Consider the following 19,676-nt stretch of genomic DNA (forward strand, 5'->3'; position numbering starts at 1 on the left):
AATGAAATATTCTGCTCGAGCATAACATTATGACCACCTGCCTAATATTATGTTGGTTCCCTTTATGCCGCAAAAACTCCTCTGATCCAGTGGGACATGGCACCGGGATGGTGGCAGTGAATTCTGTGTGTCCTGTCTGTTGCAGGGTGGGACCTATATCAGACTTATCCTGGCACATTCCACAGATGCTCAGTAAGATTTGGATGTAGGGAGTGTGGAACCCAGGTGAGCACTTTGGCTCTGTTGTGTTTCCCGGGCCACTCCTGAGCAATTTTTGCGCTGAGGGTGATAACTGGCTATCAAGGACTGCTGTTGCCATGGATGGGGTGGGGTGTTGGTGGGTTGCTTGTCCTGCAATGTTTGGATGTGTGGTACATGTCAAACATCCACATGAACGTCAGGACTCAAGGTTTCCCAGCAGATCATTGCATTATAACAAGATGATCAATGTTATTCACTTCACCTGTCAGTGGACATAAAGTTGTGGCTGATTGGTGGATACATACAGAGCTCAACAAATTTATTAGACTAACACTCAGTATAAGGTATTTGCCATGCCACCGCTGCCCTGAATGGCAAAAAAAAATATTTTTGTGATCAACAATACTGTTAGTATTGTTGATCACAAAAATATTTTTTTTTGTTTCTGTTTAATCCACCAGTATGTGCAAGTTCCTTAATGAAAATTCTATTATTTTTTATTTTATTTTTTATATTTATTCTTCTATTATTGTTGTTATGCATGAATTTTCAAATGTACTGTTTTACAAAAACAAAAAAATAGTAAATCAAAAAATAGTAAATCCTATTATTATTTTTGATTGAGGTGCCAAATTACAGTTATTTGCTTGCATTCCTGAACAGACAAAAACTGTTTTAGTGGTTTTATATTATTCCTGATTAATTTCTCTCTCTCTCCCTCTCTCTATCTCTCTCTCTCTCTCTCTCTCTCTCTGTATATATATATATATATATATATATATATACTATACTATACTATACTATTTAGTTTGAACACACATTCAATGGATTTTACTTATTGCAATTATAGTATATAATTATAGTAGTAGTTATAACATAAATATATATGTATAGTAGTCATAAACAAAAAATTTTAACCTGATTATGTTTTATATTTTAAATTCTTTTAATAGCCCCCCTTTGCTTTGATGACAGTGTTACACACTCCTGGAATTCTCTCAATCAGCTTCATGAGTTAGTTTCCTGGAATGGTTTTGAATTAACAGGTATGCCTTGTCAAGAGTCTATTTATGGAATTACTTGCCTTCTTAATGTGTTTGAGCCCATCAGTCGTGTTGTGCAGAGGTAGGGTTAGTACACAGTGGATAGCCCTATTTGACTATTGTTATAATCCATAGTATAACAAGAACCACTCAACTGAGTAAAGACAAAAGACAGTCGATCATTACTTTAAGACTTGAAGATCAGTCGATCCAGAAAATTTCAAGAACTTTGAATGTATCCTCAAGTGCAGTCGCAATAACCATCAAATGCTATGATGAAACTGGCTGTCATGAGGAAATGCCCCAGGAAAGGAAAACCAGATCCTCTGCTGCAGAAGATAAGTTGATTAGAATTACCAGCCTCAGAAATTGCAAGCTAATAGCACCTCAGATTAGGGCCCAGATAAATGTCACACTGAGTTCTAGTAGCAGACACATCTCTACATCAACTATTCAGAGGAGATTGCACCAGTCAGGCCTTCATGGTGGAACTGAGGATGAACAACAAGAAGAAGAGAATTGTTTGTCCAAGAAACACAAGGAATGGACATTAGACCAGTGGAAATCTGCCTTTTGGTCTGATGAGTCCAAATTTAAGACATTTGGCTCCAACCGCCATGTGTTTGTGAGACACAGAGAAGGTGAGCGGATGGTTTCTGCATGTGTGGTTCTCACTGTGAAGCATGGAGAAGGAGGTGTGATGGTGTGTGGGTGCTTTGCTGGATACACTGTTGGTGATTTATTCAAAATTCAATGCACACTTAATCAGCATGGCTACCACAGCATTCTGCAGCGCCATGCCATCCCATCTGGTTTGGGCATACTGGGACCATCATTTATTTTTCAACAAGACAATGACCCCAAACACAACTCCAGACTGTGTAAGGGCTATTTGACCAAGAAGGAGAGTGATTGAGTGCTGCGTCAGATGACCTGGCTTCCACAGTCACCTGACCTAAACCCAGTTGAGATGGTTTGGGATGAGTTGAACTGCAGAGAGAAGGAAAACCAGCAGCCAACAAGTGCTCAGCACCTCTGGAAACTCCTTCAAGACTGTTGGAAAACCATTCCAGGAGACTATACTGCTGAAGCTCAAAAAACAAGAAGCGCTACTTTGAAGAATCTGAAATAGAAAACACATTCTGATGTGTTTAACACTTTTTTTGTTTACAAAATAATCTCATGTGTCTTTTCATATTTTTAATGTCTTCAATATTCATCTACAATGTAGAAAATAATTACAATTTTTAAAAAAACATTGAACATTGAAAAAAGTGTCCAAACTTTTGACTGGTACTGTACATCTCTCTCTCTCTCTCTCTCTCTGTATGTGTGTGTGTGTGTGTGTGAAAAAATATATAGGGAAAAAGAGCAGGAGGATGACATGTCAGGAATAAAACCAGAGGCTCACTGCGCAGGGCTTTTGTACCCACAAGTTATGTGTCCTACCCACTTGGCAAATGAGGCCCCCTTGAAGTGCATTTTTAAGACGTGAAAAATGTCTAATATAGCATGGGGTTAGCAATATTTTTATCGCTGTGAATAAATCCCATGAAAAGACCCAAAGAACAATGCATGAACCCTACTCCTATTTTGTCTGTGTTCAAAGCCTCATATGTCATATTCATTTGTACCACACAGCTCCACATCCCTGTTGCACTGGGTTAATTTTAACTCAGTCCCCCATAAACAATCCAGTCCGAAATCTAATAACTGTTGCATCACCTGTGGATTAATTCATAGCTGAAAATAGTCCCCAACAAATGCACTGTTTTCTCTTTTTGATTAACATTTGCTAAAATCATTAGTGCCCCATTGTGCAGGGAAATTACTGAGCTTTTTAATAACGTTTGATTTTTATGACCTGAATGACATCTTCAGGAGGGACCAGTGACCTTGAGTCAGGACAGGGAAGTCGGGACAGACTGACAAAAGGACTAACAAACTGTTGTTTTTGATTCATTTCTGCTAAAGAAAATAGAGGGTATTTTTAGCATTAAATATTCCTTTAATTCTCTATCTTTAAACATGTATTACCTTTTGGATTTTTGTGTTCTTGCTTTTAATCAAGGCACGTTTAAAACAATGCATGTTTACTGTTTTTTTTTTTTTTTAAAGAAATTGTGAGGTATTCGTTTAATTACATTTTTTGTATGTTTTGTCTGCCCACAGGTGCCAGGAATGCAACTATGTGATCGAAATGTCTTTTATTTCAATTGAATCTCATCTCTCTTTTTAAATCTTAGATTTAATCACAGTGATTATACATTTATATTATGCAGTGTAAAATTGGTATGTGAGGGAGGCACACTAGGCAAATGCTTTTAACTGTACTGTTGTCTTTAAATACAAATTAAATATTACACTCATCTTGCAAAAATCCAACGTGTATTCAAATTGTAGAATGTTTACTCCACTTCATATCAATACAAATTAAATCAATACAAATCCACAAATCAGAGTGGCCAAGACCTTTGTTCTCAGTGGTAACTGCACTCCTGTATTCTGAATGAGAGCAGTAAGTCTCACACATTTACAAGAATGTAGGAGCTGGAAGAAAGAAATTGCAGTACAAAATCATTTCATGTGTTGAAGTTATGCTCAAATACTCAAATTTTACCTCATGCAAGGATTTCAATTAATACATAAAAACAAATAGCCTTGTGATTTTTGGGGGTTTTTTTTGGATTTCAATTTGTTTGGCATTATCACAGGCAATACCAGTAGCTTGCTTTACGCTTTTTCTACATGGATTTATAAAATCTGTAGCTTGGAAACTGCATCTAACCACGATGAACTGCAGTTAAACTTAAAAAATATTAACTAAGAGCTATGATAGAATGAAAGACCACAGATAGTATTTTTATGTTCAAACCCTTGTGCAGCCAGATATAATCCCTAAAGCTCTATCATGAGCAGCACGCCTCAGGATGCCTAATACAAAAAGAGTGGATTAAGAGTGATTGAGTCTGCTCTGTGACTTTCTCGCCTTGGCATATCTATAAGCCTATTAGACCACAAGAGCAAATCAAAAATGTTATATGCACCTGTACGTGAGTGAGGAATCTCTGCAACATACAGCTGCTCATTTTCAGTGGGTGAAAACTGTATATTAAGAAAATACACGGGGCTTTCCAAAATATTTCTTTCACCTATTTCTCCAGGTGAAATTAATGACATTAGCATGTAATTTTTAAAGTGAAAATTTAAATATTTAAACTGTAACTATTTCATCCATCTGCATATTATTGGTACAGAAAACTTTTTTGGATAATCCCTGAACCATAATCACCAATCACCGTGATACGTCAGTTTGTATAACGTGTTTACGTCATGGCTTTATACGCTGATTGGGTCTCCATTGAACCGGAAGTAGTCGCTGTAGGGAGAGAAGACAAATTAGTATTTTCGTCTACTGCAGGCTGGTATCTCAGTGAGCTGCTTCAGATGGTATTTCAGATTATATTTGTATTCCTTGAAGGTCTTTGTCAGCATTAGGTAAGCGTTAGTTTCAGCCAATGTGCTACAACGGATAGCAGTTAATGGCAAATGCATTTTAGCTAGCTATTTCGCTGTTTCACATAATCAGGCTAACTAAAGTTAAGCTAACGTAGCATACATATGTGCTATCGTCACAACCACTTGCAAATTTGTATTATGATTTAATCGAGGTGTGCAATTACTTCGTTTATTTTTTCATCTGCAGCAAGTGCTGAAAAACAAATGTGGACGCTGCTTCATGGTGAGCGAACTGGCTAAATTCATCAGGTTACTACAGACTGGGGCTTAACTGTGCGGCAACACTGATGCTTGCTCATTTTATTTTTTATTAAAATTTAAAAGTTGCATTATTACATTAGTTAACTGTGTAGTTCAAACAACCACACTGAGTCTTCTAATCAGTGTGTCTAATGTATTGCTACTGCACGATAGGCACAGACTTGGGCTAACGGTTAGTTAGCCACCATTGGTGTGTGAGTGTGTGTGAATGGGAGACTGGGAAACGCCTGTTAAGCACTTTTTAACTGTGGAGGATTTACCACTCAGTGTACATTTAACGCTTCCAACCAGAATCAAATATTCAGGGTGAGAACCAGTAGCGTAGCCAGAAAACATTTTGTTGGTAGGTATGGAGAAGATCAGGCAGGCCAACCTTAAAGTCCTCTTTCAGACATACACACGTCTGAACTGAATCATCAACACACAACACAATATGAAGCTTCTTCCTTCCAGCTATTTAGAACTATTATTACTTGCAACACGGCAACGGTATCCCCTCATGGCAGTGGACTCTCTCAGCAGAGTAATGCAAACCTTGTTCAGGAATAGTGTGAGGAACATAATAAAGAGTTGAAGGTATTAACTTGGCCTCCAAAAACAAGTCAGCTCCATGAAGGCCTGACCTTGCAGCTTCCAGGACTTAAATGATGTGCCACTAATATTTTGGTGCCTTATACCACAGGACTCTGTCAGAGGTCTGTGGAGCCCTTGCCTTAAAGGACCACAGTTTTTGTTTGTCTATTTTTGCAGCATGTGGAGAACTATACAATATTAGGCAAGCATTTTTAACTTTGTAATTGGTGTACGTACAGATTACATGCTTATTGCAATAGACTGCAATAATTTGGGTACATACACTATGCTGTGCTATTAAACTTCAGTAAAATGTATAAACTGACAGCAACATGCATTATCTAATATCACAGGCAACTTTTTTTGCAGTAAGCTATTTACAGGCTAACTAATAGTACATGCATGTGCAAGCAAAAATTCCTGAAATTAATGTTGGATGGGTAATTTAATAAGCTATGCTTTCAACTGTTGCTAGAACATAAACTTAACACTGTGTTGTGTCCCAGAGGAGGGCTTCTGTGTTCTGTGGCAATGTTGTTTGACAGCTGTAAAATGTCCAAAGCAGCCTAATGTAACATGTCTTTAATGGAGGATTTTCCCAGTCTTTGCTAATTCTCTGCCTGTTCTTGTTTTCCAGTTTTGGAATGTCAGGGCACATTCAGCTTACAGGCGGATAAAGACCTCACAGTTTTGTATTTCCCTGACTAAGGCTTACGAATGTCCCTAATACTGACAGCCATGAATGACAACGCAGTGAGCAGCGGCAAGCAGCAGTGGGCAGGGTCTGGAGAGGTGATGCACCATTCTCGGGGACCCTATATCTCAGTCATCACCAACAGGTCAGCTCTATGACTGCTTCACCTAAGTTCTCTATAAGAGGAACAACATGGGGGCCAAAGGCAGAAATATGGTATTAAGCCCACACCTCTTATAATGTCTTTTTGGTTGTCTTTACTTTATGTCATATAACTGTGTAAGGATGTAGAAGTCTGCTTTACAGTGGATATTGTAGGACAGTATCTTAACACACTCTGAGCCTCAGCTGTCGCCCTCCTAGTACGTGCTACTTCACACAAAAACTCATGGAGAAAGACAGTAGGGGCTTTGAAGTCTCCTGACTAGCTTTTGCTCTGCACTGTAGGACCACCAACCTGTTGATCCGAGGGGGCATGCTGTTCTCTGTTGGCGTCTTCCTTGCCCTGGTGCTTAACTTACTTCAGGTGCAGAGACATGTCACCCTCTTTCCCCCCGATGTCATCAGCAGTATCTTCTCCTCAGCGTGGTGGGTGCCGCCCTGCTGTGGCACAGCCTCAGGTGTGTGAACATCTCCTTCCCCAATAAGTGTAAAATAAGTCCAGTTTGGTTAATATTCATCTTTAAGTTTAGATGGCGAAAAATATAACGAGTAGGGAGGAAATGAAAAACAGGGAGAGAAGTCCACTTGGTGTTTTAACTTCAGCTGAGAAAGGCAGAGAATTCTAGAAAATAGTCCTTTTGTACAGTACAAATATTTAACAGCTCTAAAGACAGACAACACAAATGCTCTGCAAAATGTACAAATGTATCCAACTGTTGCATGGGTATTCCAAAAGGTAGCAAAATTACCAAGATATTAATCACAATCATAAATTTTGCTTGCCACAATTCAATTAACATGATCAACTGCACTATTGACATTTGAAATGCGCTCAAAAAACACCCTTGTAGATGCAGATAAAATCACCAACCTATCTGAGTGTGCTGCAGGTACCTAGCAGTATCTACTGCAGCCTCCATGTGAGGTGTTTAGGTAACAGCTGTAAATTCTGTTTTCTTTAATGATACGCAGATGTGGGGCTGCACAGTGGTTCAGTGGTTAGCATCGTCAGCATCGTCACTATCGCTAGAAGATCTCCAATTCACATTGTGACCTGGGCCTGGGATCTTTCTGTGTGGAGTTTGCATGTTCTCCCTATGCATACATGGGTTTTCTCCAGGTTCTCCAGCTTCCTCCTGCAGTCCAGAAATATGCTGAGGTTAATTGGTGATTCTAAATTGTCCATAGGTGTGAATGTGAGTGTGCTTGTTTGTCTCTGTGCATCCCTGTGATGGACTGGTGACCTGTCCAGTGTGAACCCTGCCTTCACCCTAAGTCAGCTAGGATAGGCTCGAGCCCCCACGCGACCCTAATGAGGATTAAGCGCTGTATAGATAATGGATGGATGGATATGCAGATGTTCTGTAAGCAAGAAATTTAGCCTGTGGCCAGTTTATAGAAGTGATTTCAGATAACCTCCACAAAAAGTGTGGTGACAAATTAATATATTTTCTTGATGAAAATTATTTGTATTTATCAAGTGAATGTCAATCTTTACATCAGTGTAAAGATTATTGATCAGCATGCAATGTTACCATACTGTACCAAAAAAAAGGAGTGGTAAAATGCAACCGCATCATGTCTTGATGTGTGTGTGTTATGAAATGTACCTAAAATGAGTCCTTTCATCTTGATTTGCCTTTGACAGTACTATTTGCATCTGACAGAAAAGATTTGGTTGTATTGTTCAATAGTGTTACGGTGGATGATGCAAATATTTTCAATATATGTTGAATGTTTTTTAAATATTTTTCTCCTGCATTGTTGTTTAGCGTAACTAAGACTATAGAAGCATAAAAATAGGCTTTATGAAAGAATTCCAAGGATCTCACATTAGGGGGTCCCTGATATATTTAACAGTTAACTGTATTAACTGTATTAGCTGTAGTAATTAACTTTACCTGTATTTTACAGATACTTGGATTAATCAAATAAAGTGAAATTATATATGTTCATTCTGCTGAGCTGAACAAATAGTAACTTGAGAAACTAAAATTATTTTATGCAGTTACATAAGAGTGTACACAAAAGTCCTACCACGGCTCATGGAATGTTAAGAAAACATATGTAGAAGATGCAAGGGTATAACTGCCCACACATACACACAGTCTCACATATGAATGCACAGCAGGCCCACCAGCTTCGACTCTGACCAGCATTGTTGAAATGTAGGCCTTTGGGTAGGAAGTTGTAGATGGAAATGCATAGCAACACCACCTGCTCCCAAGTGGCTCAGCACAGAGCACATCTGCCCGAGGCTCTCTTCCTCCCCAGACACCCTGCCCCTCCTGCAGAACCCTGTTGCTTCCACCTGTTGTAAGCACATAAACTGACTTGTGCCCACAAAAGAGGTTCTGCATTCTATTGACAATGCAAAAAATAAATTTGTTTTAAGCATTATTTTTAGTTTAGAGGTTGTCTGGAAGTGAGATGTGATTCAGATCAGTTAAATTTATTTCTATTATTCAGTATACCAGTTGGCAGTGTCTGAAATGCACCTTTTTGCTCTTTTCTTGGGTTTGTGTTTTTTTTAGGTTAGTTGACCTAAAGAAATGACCCTACAATATTACGCTACCAGTCAAAAGTTTGGACACACCTTCTCATTTAATGTTTTTTCTTTATTTTCGTGACTCTTTACATTGTAGATTCTCACTGAAGGCATCATAACTATGATTGAAGACATATGGAATTATGTAGTAAGCAAAAAAGTGTGAAATAAGTCAAAACGTCTTATATTTTAGATTCTTCAAAATGGCCACCTTTTGCTTTGATAACTTGTTTGACAACTGTTAGAATCCATGCTATAGCAAGAACCAATCTGCTAATTCAAGAGAAACGACATTCCATCATTACTTTGAGAACTGAAGGTCAGTCACTCCGGAAAATTGCAAAAACGTTGAATGTATCACCAAGTGCAGTTGCAAAAACCACCAAGCAATACAACGAAACTGGCTCACGAGGACCACCTCAGAAATCGCAAGTTAACAGCACCTCAGATTAGAGCCCAGATAAATTACCCATAAAATTTTACACAATCTCAAATATCATGGAATATTTGTGTAAAAATCTTTTTTGTGATCCAAAAGGTGTGGCTACATTAGACAGACACAAATACAAATGATATATTTTTTTTGTTTATTGTTTACAAGAAAAATTAACAAAACCAAATTCTTGACAGTTCCAATATGTCAGTTCTCAACATTGTCGATACCAAAGTCAATGAATAACGGACAATGTATTCAAAACTAAACAAAAAATAAAGAAACCATCACATCATGAAATTAATATTTAGTAGTCCTGCCATTAGCATGCAGTAGAGCTCTAATCCTGGCTGGCATGTTCCCCACGAGCCTTTCACACTGTTGAGAGGTAACCTTGTCCCATTCTTCTTGAATTACTTTAATTAGATTAATTCTTGTAATTTCTTGGGTTTATACTTTGAAACAGGCCTTTTGATAATCCACCACAGATTTTTAATGGGGCTCATGTCCGGGGATGGAGCTGGCCACTCTAAGACCTGGATACTGTGCTCCTGCAGCCAAGTTCTACTGGCCCTCGATGTGTGGCAAGGGGCATTATCTTGTTGAAACATCCAGTTTTGACTTTGACGGAACAGTGCATGCGCAGAAGGGAGCATGTGGGTTTGGAGAATGTTGAGTTCAGTGTGTCATCACAGACAGTGAGATGACCAAGACCAGCAACTGTCATACATCCCCGAACCATGATACTGCCTCCATCATGCTTTACAGTAGATACTGTACATGTGGAGCTAATGCTTTGCCTGGTCTTCTGTGTACCCTCACATCAGCAGGAGGAAGCTAAAGCTGGAAAGTGGACTCATCTGATCACAGAATCTTCTGTTCTTTAGTTCTTGTGTGCTTGGGCCCAACAGCACTGGGCTAACCTCTGTCTCTCATTGATTGGGGTTTCTTGACAGCCTTGTAGGACCTTAAGCCATGTAAAAGTCAGCCACGGACAGTGTGGGTGGAACACTGGACACCTGTTTGGTTTGACCACTGCTGCTGAAGCTCCTGTGATATCGTTTGGCAGTTTTCCCCTGCATATGCGGATCAGGATGTGGTCATTTCTTGCTGAAGAAACCCTTGGACGCTCAGAACTTGGTTGGTCTTCCAAGCTGTTGGTTCATCTGTATTTCTGCAGAGTGTATACAACTGCTGAAGGACTGCATCTGCACTTTCTGGCTATCTGGTGGCAGCTGTACCCTTCCTGGCTGAGAATCTGTATCTTTAGTTGTGTTTCCTGTGTTAGGTTCCTTGTTTTAGCCATTTTTGTCTCTCAAGAACTTGTAAATGTGCTGGCTTTATATAGACATGAAGTAGGGCAACAAAAATTGTATCTTTTCATAAAAAGCACGGCCTTCATTAGTGAATCCCTGGTACCAAAATGAACCAATACTCAAAATTTCTTACGTATTTTTATGGAACCAATCAATTTTTTATAGTTTTGAATGGCTTTTTTAGGATTTGTTTAGTATTTTGGCTGTGACTGTACTAAAAGATTTTGCACTTGAAGACCTAAGAGTGATTGTTATTGCAGTATTTCACAAATGCATGCTGTGTCCGAAAACTTTTTTCCACCACTGTATAACCACAATTGTGCTTGTATTTAACTGGTTGACCCTCAAAGGAGGTTGTGGTAGCAGTGTGAGAAAGGATGAAGACTAGATCATAGTATTTAATGGGGCCAATAAAAAAAGTTTTGACACAAGTTTTACTTGTGTCAAAATGTCTTTCTGGGCCTTGGAGCACAGACAAGCAAAAGGCCCCCGCTCCTTCTATATAGGAGCAACTCACTCAGACTTAGATGTCTTGGTGACTTGGCCACATAAATTATAATCACTATGTGTGTTCTATGTGTGTCCCTTTGTAGTAGTTTTATGTAGCCTTGGCTGCTAAAATAATAGTGATATATACTGGAAATAGGCACTTCATCAATAGCAAAAAATTATCAGGTAGACTATGTGATATTTTTGCTTAAATGCATTAGATGCAAGTCACCATTATAGCACATAATGATAATGCAAAGTTAAGTTGGATAAACAAACCCTGAATGTGTTCCCTTGGCAATGGAGCAAATTCAGGCCTTCTGCCCAGGCGAGCCGCTTAACCTCAGCAAGGTGCAGCAGCTTTGCCCTGGTCACCCTTTATACGCCTCTAAGTTTTACTTTGCTTAGACTGTTTTTATTTCTTTCTTTATTTAATATGCATCAGTATCAGATGATTCCTTATTTGCTTTAATTATATGTGAGCCTGTTTTTATTCTTACAGTAACATTAAAATTATTACCTGTATTGATATTAACTAAACAGTTTCATTTTATTTTGTAAACTATACAGTGATATCGCCCAGCTCTAGTTTAGTCTGCTTTTGTAGTTATTTTGTATCTGTCTGTGCTTATTTCTTCCCTCTATGATCTCTTTGCAGTTGTTAAGTCTCCCTTTGAGGAGCAGGCTACAGTGGGCCCTGACCACTTGGGCCCCTGGGCTTCAGCCTGTGTCCAGTAGGCTTGTTCCGTAATCCCTTCATCAGAATAGCATGAATGCTATGTGATATGCCACCATAGCTGGCTAGTTTTCTGCTAGCTAGTTTCCTTACAATCTTCTGTCCCTTTTTCTCCTTGCAGCAATGATCGGGTTGTTGTACCCCTGCATTGACAGCCGTCTGGGTGAGCCACACAAGTTTAAACGGGAATGGTCCAGCGTGATGCGGTGCGTGGCTGTTTTTGTGGGCATCAACCATGCCAGTGCTGTATCCTTAAAGCTTTCAGTTTTACGTATGTAGTGATGTTGTGTTTAGTACTTGTATTTATCAGTCAAAAGGCCCATTTAGACAGGGTTATCATTACAGAGGACGCAAAATTGTCAAACATAGTGAAATTGCAGAATATGGTCTGTGATAGACGTGGATGATCAATCTAGCAGAGAAAAACACAAAAAAGTAACTGTAAATAAGGGTTAGGCTTATATCCATAAATCCACTTCTGTTGTATTAGTGTCCAAATGTTTCCATCAGACTGGCAAGAACATCTGCACACTTTCTCCGTTATCACAAAAAACCTGAGTGTTACCCTAAGCTCATTAAATGAAGAAGAAGGAAAAAACTCAGAGGTTCATTGTAAAAATGTGGTTTCAGATGGGATTTAGGGAGGAGACACACATTTGTGGAACACTAGTAGGAAATTTTTGCTCTATTTCAATATTACTAAGGAGGGCATAAAAAATGGCACGTGCTGTCTGGATTGGATTAAAGTCACTGGCTTGGAGAGCTGATATTATAATATCACCCCATTCTTCTAAAGATCTATCTTAGTCAGTGGAATCTGGGTAAGAGTCAGTTTTCCTCCAGTGTGAATGATGCCAGTGATTTGTTCACTGTCCTACACCCAGTATTTAATTACAGAAATGCAGTTACAATGCTTTCATTCAATTCATGACTAACTTGGTGAAAGGTAGAGCTGTACACGTACCATTGTATACAAACATTTACATACAATTGTATATCGTGGCAATTGTGATTTTCCAATGACTACTATAACTCCTAATTTTTTTATGATAGATATATGACCAGAAATACGTGTGGAGGAGAGAAGATTAGGCCTTTAACCCCAAGAACAACAAACCTACTGCCAAGCATGATGATGCTAGTTTGATGGTCTGGGGCTGTTTTTTTTAAGTTAGTAAATAGAATAATGGATGGAAGATTATTTCCTCAATTTTCAGGAAAACCAAAAATCATCAGCCAGAAGGTTATTGGATGTAGTTGGGTGTTCCAACCAGATAATGAAACCAAAGACACATCAAAACTTGTAAGGAAATGGCTAAATTGGCTAAAATAAGGATTTTAGACGGACTTCCTTTTCCAAGTCTTGACTTTAACCCCATCAAGAAACTGTGGACTGAAGAAACAAGTCAAAGCCAACTAATTTAGCTCAGCTTTATCAATACTTTTTAAGAAGTGGTCAAATATACAACCTGAAGCTTGCTAGAAGCCTGTGGACAGCTACCTAAAAGTGAGTTCAGAATGGCAGAAGAAAAAGAAAAAAACTATACCAATTCTGTCAAGAGGGGTGGTCAAAGATCAACCAGAAGCTTGCTATAGCTTGTGTAAGGCTACCAAAAGCAGTTATTTGAAGTGAAACTGGCCAAGAGACATTTAACCAAATATTAACATTTCTTGATGTGTATTTTTGACCCAATGATTTAGTAATTTCCTGAAGCCCTACAGTCAGGTCAATAAATATTTAGACTAGGGCTGGGACTTTAACGCGTTAATTTTGATTAATTAATTACAGAGAAAATAACGCGTTGAATAAATTAATGCATTTAATCGCACCTTTCTCAGTTCCCTAATTTGTGGCACACCAGTAACACTGATGAACACTCCAGCCCAGTAGGTGGCGGTAATGAACGTAAAGTCTGTCTGCAGCATATGGTCTATAGTCTGCAGTGAGGAAGATACACAGGAGTGATGTCAGCATACAAGGAGGTTTGGTGAATAGTGAAGGAAGACCAGAACATGTTGTGCTTGTTGGAAGGAAACTTTTCTTTTAAAAATTGTCCTTATGGCAGCTTGGATAAAAGCCTGGTTGTGTGCAAATTGTGCAACAAAGAGTTTTCTGATCACTGCGTCACTTCAAGCCGATGGTATCACCTCAATGTAAAACATGTTGCTGTTAGCACCAGAGCTAATGTTAGCTACGACAGTCCTGCTAACGGTGTAGCCATCCCATAATAGACACTGAAAGTTTACAAAAAGTCGTAAAATGTTGAATATAATTGCATTTTGAGTTTGCAGTAATCTGTGAATTTAGCAGACAGATGAAAAATGCAGATAAATAGACATGGAACAAACATTTTTGTGGTTTAAGTTATTATACCGCCAAAGAGGCAGAGCCTCGGCAGAGTAATAAGATAAACCACAAAAATGTCTGTCTTTCGATAACTTAATTATACATTTTTAGTTTATGAAAAAAATTTTTTATTTATAAATAAAAATCTGTATTCCTTTAAAAAAAAAAGAACCATCAAAATGACACTATTTGTGAGACCCCGGAACTATGAAAATAGAATCAATCTGTGGATTTTGAACTTTTTGAATGTCCTTGCAATACGTATGCTTTTATGTGCCATACAATGTGAAAACCGAACTAAATCCAGGCTTTAAATCTTCCAAATCACTTTGTTTTCTATATGTCCCATTTTAAAATTGTATTAATTTTATACATTTTAAATTATAAACATTTATATGTCTATTCATTGATTCAACTGTCAATCAAAATTAATTTGAATTGAAAATAATTACTTATTGTGTCAAATATTATTTGAAAAAAATGCAATTAATTGCGATGAATTAATTACAAAGCCTGTAATTAATTAGATTAATTTTTTTAATCGCCCCCCCACCACTAATTTAGACATTGACAAAAATTTTTCAACATTTTGGCTCTCCACATCACCACAATGGATTTGAAATGAAACAATCAAAATGTGCTTTAAGTGCAGACTTTCAGATTTAATTTGAGGGTATTTACATCCAAATCAGGTGAACAATGTAGGAATTAAAACACATGTTATATGTGCCCTCCACCTTTTTAAGGGACCAGAAGTAATTGGACAAAATGACATAGTCATTAATCAAGTAGTCACTTTTAAGATTTGGTTGCAAATCCTTTGCAGTCAATGACAGCTTGAAATCTGGAACCCGTAGACATCACCAGACACATGGTTTGGTCCCTGGTGATGCTCTGCCAGGCGTCTAATGGTCTTTAGAAGTGCATGTAAAAGCTTTTGTTTACAATTGTGTATTTAAAGTGCATCTGTGTAAACAAAGCTTGTAGCTGTTCACCACATTTGGTCCTTGACCACTTCCTCTGGCAGAAAGTGGACTTTGCTAACAATGTCCAGTTGTCTCTGACTCTGGCGGCGCTCTCCATTGGTTTGTGGTGGACATTCGATCGCTCCCGCAGTGGCTTTGGTCTGGGAGTCACCATCGCTCTGCTGGCAACACTGGCCACCCAGCTCCTGGTTTACAATGAAGTCTTTCAGTAAGTTCTCTCAAACGTAGTCCATGTACATGCAGTGGAGAAATAAATGGATGGAAATTTGATAACACAAGCTGAGGTGAAGCAAATTGTTGCATACAGTAATTTTCTGTATGCCAGTGCTTATGCTGTAATTTCTTTTCTGATAGCAAAGCAATCTTGCGTCACACAAGTTGTCACACAATTATGCTACAGCTCAATTTTCAACAAACAGTCAAACCACCTTTTTATGTGCAAGACAGTGTTGCAAATTAGGCTTTGGTATATATGATTTCAAGATGACTTTTTGCCCTGTGCTTCTTCTACACCTAGGTATACCTCTCCAGATTTCCTGTATATTCGCTCATGGTTGCCCTGCATCTTCTTTGCAGGGGTTATAACCATGGGAAACATAGGACGGCAGCTAGCCTTGGTAAGAAAAAGGAATAATTTCACCAAATCTGTTTTGCTAAAACTGTTGATTTATTATATATTTATGCTGGTTTCTTCAGGTGGACTGTAAACAAAAAAATTTGTGTCAGAGGTTCATCAGTATCCTCCACAGTTGTGTACTGAAAGAATGAGACCATGAAGGTGGATTTAGCTGCCCTGTGTCTAACAGTTCTCCTGCTCTTCTTGTTGTTTTCATTCAGTATGAATATAAATTCCTTCAGGAGAAGACCCATCAAGACTGAGGGATGTTTTGGCTTCATCAGGCCTCTGCTCAAAATGACTTTGTCTTCATCCCAATGTGAGGCCAGAGACTGGTTATCAGAGAACATGCAGCAGAGACCAGAGTGAGCTGACCTTGGACACTCCATTCAGGTCATGCTTATCGCTGAACAAGACAGTATTTTTGATTGGCTCTCATCAGGCCTTTTGATGATCATGGCAGCTGGCGGCCACATTCCACCCTGGGCTAAGGAGAACAATGAAAGTATAGCTTGTCTCTTTTTTTCCTTTGGTGCAGTTTATCTCTACTTACTTGGAAAGGGATTAGTGTTGAAGCAACTATCGTTCTTCAGATCAACACAGATGTTTCAAACCTTTGGCTCCATTGTGCCAAACACAGTCAAACAGGATCAGTTTTTAAGTCTGCTCTTCTGATTTTTCCACATCCTGCACATATCAGTGGAGAACACACAGCGTACTTAATGTATGTCTACAGAGATATGCATCCATGTCCCAGACCTTTTATTGTATGTAGTTTGCTTATATCTACTTTTACGTTTCCTTGAAGACAATGTCAAATAACGGAATGATGTTGGGTGCTGTATGAGAATCTACCCTGGCTGTGGGGACCCAGGGGATTCAGTGTTCACCTGAGTTAGGTATTTCTCTCAGCCACACCAGGTCTTTTTGTCACCAACATGTACATTATAATCAGGTCCAAAGAATGAAAGGATACATGAAGCTCTATGGGTTTTGATTGGAAGTGAAAGGTATGTTTGGAAGAAGAAATCATCCATACGGGAACGCTAGGATCAGTTGTAATCATATGAAATACTATTTTCATTTCTGGAAGCAACACTTAGCCAAAAATGTCTCTATAGCCTTTTCTGTTGCTTGTTAAAAATATGCAAAAGGCAGCATTTGCTTTCCCCAATACAGCAGGAATGCCAACATTTTCCAACCTATTTTCTTTATGGAGCTTAAATATTAAATTATGTTGGAATACCTGACACATATTGTACTAGATAATAGAGATGGAACCTTAGAACTTAACACAGAATCAAATAAATTATCTTGGGTGTGTGTCAAGATTGTATGAATGGTACATATAACAAAATGGGTTAGCTTAATATTTACAGAAAATGCACACTAGCTTAGAGCCATATACACCATGTAAACTGGACATCTCTTGGCAGTTTGTGTTCTGTTTTCACTTATGGTGTCATGAGTTTGGGGTATTTTTGTCAATCACTTAGGATCTAGACTCTGGACTTATTTTCATGCACATGAATCTATAATACTGCATATTTTCCTTCTTCTTTGGTGGGTTAGATAATTAAGTCTTGGATGTGTTTGTTGTGATTGTAATGCAGGAATGGGTTTGTGCAAAGAAAGCCTGTAAATATGGTGATTAGCAGTGTTAAATTCTTGCTGCATTTATGCAGCATGTTTGTTGGCTTGATGTATTGAGAAACCTCCTTTTAGCAATTAACAAATACAAAAAAAAAAACACCTGCAGAATATAAACATTGAGCACTTATGTATCTGCAAGTGAGTGTATAAGTATATAACTTAAGCAACAGTTTCTTTATGATGGAATATGATAGGATTAGTTACCATTAAAGCGGTTCTAATATTTTGTGATATAGGTTAGATGACATGGAAAACACAATGGAGAAAGCATTTTAATGCTTTTTTGGAGTGAAATATTTTGTAACCGACCTGTAGCAACTGTAACTCTTATTTTTTGAAAATATGACAACCTGTTACTTGCTTTATGAATTATGTATGATGTTTTAAAAGGGATTAATAGTTCTTCTTACTAAAGCAAACTTTTAAACAAACGTGCAGTTTTGATGAAATAAAGACTATGACCTTTTGGTACTGTCTGATTTCTTTGAACTGATATGTCTATTATGCTTCTGGATAGTACAAAGAGCAATTAAACTGTCGAATGGATATTATGTATTCTGAAAATCTGAAGAGAAAATTTACATCCCCATCTGACCAACAGTACTACTGATGGGAGTGGTCTCCCCCAGCAGGTGTACCCAGTCACACCTCAAAAGCTGTTCAGGAATGGGTACAGGAGCATAAAATAAAGGCATCGACCTGAACGCCAAACTCCCCAGATGTCAATCTGATGGAGCATCTGTGTGATGCACTGGAACAAGCCCACTCCATGAAGGCTCCACCTGGTTTCCAACATGACCCAAAAGAAGCCAACATCATGGTGCTGTACACCACAGGATGCTCCCAGAGGCCCCAACCTACACGATACTCTGTTTCCTCACATAAGGGCCTTAGAAAGTGATACTATTTCTTTATTTTCATTTACAAAATGTCTTTCATGTTGTCTCTTGTCCACTGTTAATTTTCCTGTTTTGTCCATCCATCAGTCTAAAACTCAAACATATTTTTACTATTCTTGGATATTTTTTATGACCGAAATGATTTTAGCTGGAAAGTGACAATAACAAATTAACAATTCAAACTTGCTGATTTAGTTAATGGACTAATGAGTTTATTGGCTAATTATTGTAGCTCCCACTATATTACTTTTAATAGGTTAATTCGCCTTTCATTTTTTTTGCTACTTAGCAATAATTACATTTATTATACCACTAGGAATTGTCGTAAAATAGAGCTGGTGTTCTCTGGTGGTGTTTAAAAGGTGTTGAACAGAATCTTGAATATAGTCGGATTAAGATATAATAACAAATACAACACCGGAGCTACCAAAATATAGACTGTATCCAAAAGGCCAACTTTATGTAAGTGACTGATTCTCAAACACTCCATTGTATTGCATGGCCAGAAGAGAGGTCACAATTCATAGGATTCACAAAGAGGTGCCAGTACTTACACAAATAGATTCCATTGCAGAAAGCTCTAGGTACAAGGAGCCTGATAGGACCAGAGTACATGGTTGAGGTGCTCATCTGTAAAGTATTTTTATATTAATAGAAGAGCTTGTTTAACTTTGCACCCCTTTGAAATTCTGAAACTCTCCCTCAAGAAATTATTTAAAGCTCTGCAATTCTTAGTTACCTCAGTGACATAAAATGGCCTCAAAAAAATTTACTATTTTGTCTAATGGTATAAAATGATGAAGTCATATGCAAAACATCAAGTGTAGACAGACATGGACATAAACTGCAAATTAACTTATTGGTGGAGGCATGCAACCATGGAGCAGTAACTCTGGTTTAGTTATGAACTGGTCAGAAGAATTTTTACCTGTTAATAAATGTTATTAATGGTTCTCAACTTCAAGGCTTCATGTGGGACACTATATAATATCTACAATACAGGTACAGGAGGTCATTCCTCACCACAGCAATAAGACTTTTCAATATGTCTGTGTCTGGCACACCACAAAAGGACTTTGTCACTTTACCTGCTGATGAAACCACTTTCCACACTGGACACGTTACATCCTAAACATCTGTAAACTTATCTGCACTGACTTATGTTATTTGCACATCTAAGCACATTCTCATTTGCACATT

The 19,676-nt window shown here is 38.2% G+C and overlaps 1 protein-coding gene across 9 annotated transcripts; it reads left to right on the forward strand.

Moving 5' to 3' along the window:
* The first annotated feature begins 4,605 nt into the window (after positions 1 to 4,605).
* insig2 (insulin induced gene 2) lies at positions 4,606 to 18,045 on the forward strand. Of its 9 annotated transcripts, none has more exons than XM_023298745.3 (8): positions 4,638 to 4,742; positions 4,951 to 4,986; positions 6,235 to 6,436; positions 6,739 to 6,911; positions 12,097 to 12,221; positions 15,350 to 15,516; positions 15,826 to 15,925; positions 16,146 to 18,045. In XM_023298745.3, exons 3-8 carry the CDS (start codon positions 6,315 to 6,317, stop codon positions 16,185 to 16,187), a joined length of 729 nt encoding a protein of 242 aa, XP_023154513.1. In that variant the 5' UTR covers positions 4,638 to 4,742; positions 4,951 to 4,986; positions 6,235 to 6,314; the 3' UTR covers positions 16,188 to 18,045. The 9 variants fall into 9 exon arrangements, with proteins under 9 accessions (XP_023154522.1, XP_023154530.1, XP_023154513.1 ...); XM_035943290.2 differs by having other exon boundaries at positions 4,641 to 4,742; positions 6,307 to 6,436; positions 15,885 to 15,925; XM_023298737.3 differs by having other exon boundaries at positions 4,645 to 4,742; positions 6,307 to 6,436.
* The last annotated feature ends 1,631 nt before the right edge of the window (positions 18,046 to 19,676 follow it).

The sequence above is a fragment of the Amphiprion ocellaris genome, chromosome 11, assembly GCF_022539595.1.
Source record: "Amphiprion ocellaris isolate individual 3 ecotype Okinawa chromosome 11, ASM2253959v1, whole genome shotgun sequence".
Taxonomy (NCBI): Eukaryota; Metazoa; Chordata; class Actinopteri; family Pomacentridae; genus Amphiprion; species Amphiprion ocellaris.

Excerpts from the sequence above, each read along its gene's own strand:
- insig2 (XM_023298737.3), top strand. Across the intron at positions 6,437-6,738 it reads ATCTCAGTCATCACCAACAG|GACCACCAACCTGTTGATCC; the intron begins GTCAGCTCTATG and ends TCTGCACTGTAG. Across the intron at positions 15,517-15,825 it reads GTTTACAATGAAGTCTTTCA|GTATACCTCTCCAGATTTCC; the intron begins GTAAGTTCTCTC and ends TTCTACACCTAG.